This window comes from Lynx rufus, unplaced genomic scaffold, assembly GCF_022079265.1.
Source record: "Lynx rufus isolate CCGP_SWC_20201006 ecotype Redwood Valley unplaced genomic scaffold, mLynRuf1.p SCAF_26, whole genome shotgun sequence".
NCBI classification, from domain to species: Eukaryota; Metazoa; Chordata; class Mammalia; order Carnivora; family Felidae; genus Lynx; species Lynx rufus.
This window is the reverse complement of record NW_025814841.1, coordinates 16108882-16114881: the sequence shown is the minus strand read 5'-3', so window position 1 is coordinate 16114881 and position 6000 is coordinate 16108882. Positions and strand designations below refer to the sequence as shown.

Here is a 6000-nt window from a genome sequence, read left to right as displayed (position 1 = left end):
CTTCCCGGGCACCGAGTATTTGCTGCAACATATGGGGTCGGGCCACACCCCCAAGACGCCATCTCAGAGGAGATTCCTCCCCGGTTTGAGAGCCCACAGACCCACCGGACGGCAGGCTACTGAAAGGAACTTTTTGCCCTCAGAGAAAACTTTTCCAAACCTGGGAGCTGGGGGGGGGGGGGGAAGAAGACAAATAGCCTCTCCGGCTCCCTTCCCCGCCCCAACCCCCCGCCCGCGCCCCTGCGGGTGTCGCCCAGAGCGGCGGGGATCCCGGGGCCCGGGGGGGGCCCCCACCCCGCCTCAGTGTCCGCCGCTGACGTCGCCCGAGAAGTTCGGGGAGGGAGGAGCTCGGACCGGCGGGCTCGGGCGGCTGGCGCGCCTAGGAGGGCCAGGTCGGGCGAGGAAGCTCCTCCTCGACGCGTCGCCGCAGCCCAAGTTGACCCCGGCCCCCGGGAAAGTCCGCTCCGGCTCCAAAAAGCAGCGGCTGGCGTGGGCCGCGCGGGCGATGGGCTGCCTCGTGACCTAGTCCCCGGCGGCTGGGAGGGCCCGGCCGCTCCAGCTCGGGCACGGGGGGCGGGTCCCGGCGCCCGAGCGCGGCCGAGGAGCCCCGGAAGCCTCCGAAGCGGCGGGCACACCCAGAGCCGGCCGGCGGCCCCAGCGCCCGCGCCGTGCGCGACCATGAGCCGGGAGGCCATCTGCAGCGCCCTGCCCACCATTCCCTACCACAAGCTCGCCGACCTGCGCTACCTGAGCCGCGGCGCGTCGGGCACCGTGTCGTCCGCCCGCCACGCAGACTGGCGCGTCCAGGTGGCCGTGAAGCACCTGCACATCCACACCCCGGTGCTCGACAGGTAGGGCGCCCGCGCGCAGCCCCGAACCCCGGGCTCTGGAGCCCACACGGCGGTGACACTTGGGGTCGGCCCCACCCCTTCGTCGCCTCTGGGCAGTCCTTCGAGGCTTGGGGCCCGCGTGGTGGGGAGAACTGTGCTGTGTGGAGGAGCTGCAGCCGTCGCATTCCTCTGCTGCTCACCTCTTCCCTCCACCGCCCTCTCCTCCTTCCCTCTTACTCTGGGCTTCGTCCCTCCCCACACCAAAGTCTGTTCGGCGTGGGTTTGCTCTTGTTCTTGTTTTGTTTGCGGTTTACTACGTGTGGTCGTGAAAGTTTAGATACCAAACTCGACTTGGCTTAGTTTCTCTTCTGACTCGGGCAGGGAGGCCTGTCCCCAGGGGGTGTGGATTATTTGGCTAACAGTAAACCGAATCAGAAGACTATTACATGGCCAGAAATTTTGAATGCCTCTCATATCCTGGAACCATTTACATGCACTGTCTAGGTTTCAGAGGGGAAGGCTGGCATTAGTTTCTATTAACAGGAAAACATTTCAACCCTATACCATTGACCTGTGAGCGAAGGGACTGGTCAGTAGGGTCTAGTCGTTAGTCTTGTGTACTTTCCCTTCCAGTAGGGATATAACTGAGTCCCGCAATCAGTGAGTTAACATCCATGATTGCAACATTCGCCTCACCTCCCGTGTATCTAATGTCAGAATTCATCATGCTAGATGCCTCATTGGTCCGAAGTTGTTAGTATCCAGTGTCAGATAAATTCCTCAGTTTCAGCTCTGCCAAAGTTACCGTACTTTCATCTGCCTGTGGCTTTTCTTTGCTGTGTTGCTATCAGGCTTGGATGGGCCACTCTCACAGTAGATTCGAGACTGTTCCCGCCTTTTGTATATCCTAAACCAGGTCTAGTGATTAATAAGATGTGGTGTCTGTTTCACCGGGGCCTTGAGTTCTGTGGGGCAAGTGCTGGGCACACGTGGGTACGTACATGTAGTCGACTTTGAAGAGTGGTGGTTGGTTAGAAGGGGTGAATCGAGTTTAGAATCAGCCATGTAGATTACGGATATCTGGCCCTAGTGGACCCTTATGGTATTTTAAAGCAAAGTGATCTTCCCATCTTGGATGCAGCTGCTCAGGATTTTCGTTTATCCAAATTTTGTGCTATTTGAGAGCAAAGGAATGAAGAGGGGGGTTCCCTTTCTATTCTTTTTAACAATTTTCATAACCTAAAATTCTTCAGTAGGAAATTCTGTTGTCAAAGAAGCCATAAGGACCAGTTAAACCCTCTGGCATTACTGCATCACGTTCTTTCTCACACTTGTTGCCTATGATGTTAACATTAGCAGTATTTATGTAATCTGAGCATAGGGCTGGGCTACGCAGTTGACTCACAGGGTGTCCATTTCCTCACTTACAAAGTGGGAATAATAAATACATGTACTTCTTGAGCTCTGGCGTGGAAAATGTTTGCATTGTTCTCTGAGACCACCTGGAAGAAAAAAGTTTATTTGCAGTTACGTGTTCTCATTTTAATGATCGGTGACGAGTCATTCTCCCAAGCCTGACTTCTGCTCAGTGAGTGGGCCTTCCCAACAATCTCCTAACTCCGTATGTGTAGATGAGTCTGATTGGTTGTTCAAACATCCTGTGTGGATCACGTAACTGTTTTGTGATTCAAATTTTGATCTGGGTAATATTGGTGATGTACCTATAAAAGCTGTATTTTTATTTTACATTTTTGTGTTTTTTTTTTAAATAAAAACCTACTTTTGACCTTTTTTCTGTTTTGCCATTCACTCAATCTTCCTGAAATCTGACTTCAAAAACTTGATTCTTTCTTTTCTCTGATCAAACACCAGAATGGAAAGAACACAGGCTTTGGAGTCCTACAGTTGTGATTCAAATCTGACTCCAACTCTGCCACTTAATGTTGGCCTATTAGAAAATTATTTATCTGAGCCTCAGTGCCCTCATATGTAAGGTGGTGATATAAAACCAGGTTTAGAGGGTTGGTCTTTAGATGATAGTCCATAAACAGTGGCTGACACATAATAGGATGACAGAAGGAAGAATGCCTGATACTCTTAATGGGAGAATGAACAAGTGTATTAAGTATCACTGAGACTTCCCCAGCATGCTCGTGCTCCTTCGCGCGCATGTGCTCTGTCTCTCTGTCTCTGTCTCTCTCTCTCGCTCTCTCTCGCTCTCTCTCGCTCTCTCTTGCTCTCTCTCGCTCTCTCTCTCTCGCTGTCTCTCTCTCTCTCTCTCGTTTTTTTTCAATGTATCCAAAAATCTTTAAGTCCATCCTCTGTCTCACTGCAAGAGTGCTGAACAATATGTTGTTCTTGTTGATCTACATCTCTTGAGGCAAACACAGAACTGTTTAACTTTAGGGAAGATAAGTTTAATTAGGATAAGCTTCATAAACTGATGTAACTGGTTGCCTTACGGTTGGGGTCTTAAGAAGGGGGCTGAAGGAGTTGGAGGCTGAAGAACAGGGAAAAGTAAAAAAAGTTTTTTACTTTATGATAACTTGTAACTCTTGAATTTTAAAATATGTAAGTATATTACCAAAGTTTTGCTTTATTTTGCTTTTTGTTTTTAAAGCAAGCCTTGTAGTCTGGTCTGGAATGTCTGTTGTTTTCTTATTTCAACAGCCATTCATCCAGGGCTTGGGTGGTTTAAGCACTAACTAATCATCATTGCTTACTTAATAAGCTTCTCCTGGAGATGTTTTTATTATTGCTGCTACCAACATACATCCATCCAGGGTAAAAACGGTGACATCTCCAATTCCTTTGCCTTTTTTTTTTCTTTCTTCTTCTTTTTTTTTTTTTTTTAAATATATCCACCGTAGTCACCACAGCCTGGGCATTCTATTCAGCTAGTGTTTTTCTTCCCATTTTCACTGTGACCTGTATAGTTTCAAACTCTCATTGCTTCACATCTTCATTAGTATTATAATAATCTAATATTATAGAATATTAGAATATTCTGCCCCTTTGTGCTGATCCCACATCTTTTCGCCAACTTAATCATCCTAAAAGTTTGTTCTGCTCATGCCGTTACCCTGCTGGAAAACCTGCAGTCATAATTTGGTGACTACCAAATAAAGTGTAAACACCCTCACCTGGCTTTAGGCTCTGAGATGAGGCTGTAGCCTACCCTATTCACCTTCATTCCTTTTACATGCTCTGTTACATATCCTGATTCATATGAAACAATTTGCCATTTTCCAAACACAATCTTCACTGCAACTCCCTTGAATACGTTTGATACATATCTATTACATATCTACCAGGTGCCAGGCCCTGTTTCAGGTCCTGGGGACACACAGGTGAAAAAAAAAGTCCCTCCCCTCTTGGAGACCACATCCATCTTGACTGCCCATTTACCCGTAGTTGATAGTCTATCCATCCTTAAAGTACAGTTGAAATCCCTCTCTAAAGACTGACAACTCCTCTAGCCCTCAGTTTACTCTTTTTCCAAGTTTCCTATACTTATTTATTTGCTTACTTACTTATTTGTTTTTGGCAGCACTTACCACATTCTACCTTATATTTCAAGTATCTATTCTCTTTCTTTTATATGCTTTCCTTTTTTTAAGTTTATTGAGGAATAATTGACAAATGTAGTTATATATAAAGTATACAACATGATTTGATGAACATATACATAACATATACATATTACCAAGATCAACATAATTAACATATTCAAAGAAGACCTACAAATGGCCAATAGGTATATGTGAAAAGGTATTCAACATCACTAATCATCAGGGAAATGCAAACCAAAACCACAATGAGTATTTGTTTTTCTTAAAAGATTTCTGGGCAGCTTGAGGACACAGACCATGTTTATCTTTATATTCTCCATAATGCTGAGCATAGTCCTTTATTCATAATAAATGTTCAATACTTATTTATTTGCTTTGTGAATGAATAGGCAAATCAACCTGAGATCCAGAGTTACCCAGGGATCTGTTACAAGCATTTACTTGTTCTAAGTGTTCTTTTCCTGAATTCCATTGTATAATTTCTAAGTATTTTTGACCTTTATGCAACTATTATCATCTAGTCGTTTAAATCTACATCTAGTCATTTAAATTATGTTGTTTGAATATCTGAAAAAAATTTACATGGTATGCAACCATAAAATTTAATATAATACTGTAATACAACGTAAACTTTAATTCAAACAGCAATCATGCTAATATAGACATTATAAACTTACTAAAATATTGTGTCCTTTCCCTTTCCCAGGAAAGTATAATAATAACCTGTGTATAGCACGTTTTTTCTGTCAGTGGCTTAGACAAGTTATTCTGATTTGTAAACAGACCTGTGAAATATATAGGACAGGTGTTATCCCTTCTTTAAATATAAAGAAACAAAGGGACAGAGAAGTTGCATAATTTACATGAGGTCAATTAATGAAAAAAAATCTAGGCTTAATTAATACTATAGATCTGATTATTGTGTATTTTTCATTACCATGAAATAATTATGCATTTTCTTTCTTTAGCGAAAGAAATGATGTTTTAAGAGAAGCTGAAATTTTACACAAAGCTAGATTTAGTTACATTCTTCCAATTTTGGGAATTTGCAATGAGCCTGAATTTTTGGGAATAGTTACGGAATACATGCCAAATGGATCATTAAATGAACTCCTACATAGGGTAAGTATTGTGTATTTTCAGTAGCTATAATTCTGTTATTTAAGTGATCTAGTGTTTTGCCTTTACATATGATCAGATTATTTAGAGATATATAGATGAATCAAAGTAAGAATAATGGAAAACAATTACAGTAGTAAAGTTACACAATTTATGTCTTCTTTTGTTTTGTTAAAAATACCATAGAGTCAGGTCATGCATTCTACGGAACCTAGATCATTTTGCTTAGGTTACTGACTTTGAGGTTTAAACTGAATTCCAGTATCCACATGTGTATATATAGAGAAAGGAGTAGGAAAGAGAAGAGATAAACACTGCACACTATATAATACCCTGTTAGGTAAGCCAGATTTTATTTTATGTTAAAAACAATTTAAGATTCAGATTAAGTATTAATAATACCAGCCCATTAAGTTCTGAATAGGCCAAATAAATCTGTCTCTGAGTACCAAATATATTAGTTTTTCCAATAATAGACA

At 43.3% G+C, this 6000-nt stretch overlaps 1 protein-coding gene across 2 annotated transcripts in view; it reads left to right on the top strand.

Annotated features, from left to right (window-relative positions):
• The first annotated feature begins 224 nt into the window (after positions 1–224).
• The window catches only part of RIPK2 (receptor interacting serine/threonine kinase 2), a 29990-nt gene continuing 24214 nt past the window's right edge, over positions 225–6000 (top strand). The window contains exons 1-2 of one of the 2 annotated variants that reach the window (XM_047088944.1): positions 225–851; positions 5371–5524. In XM_047088944.1, the coding sequence (XP_046944900.1) occupies positions 679–851; positions 5371–5524 (327 nt within the window). In that variant the 5' untranslated portion in view covers positions 225–678. Of the gene's footprint in view, positions 852–5370; positions 5525–6000 lie in introns of those variants that run through there. The other variant, XM_047088945.1, reaches the window with a different exon arrangement.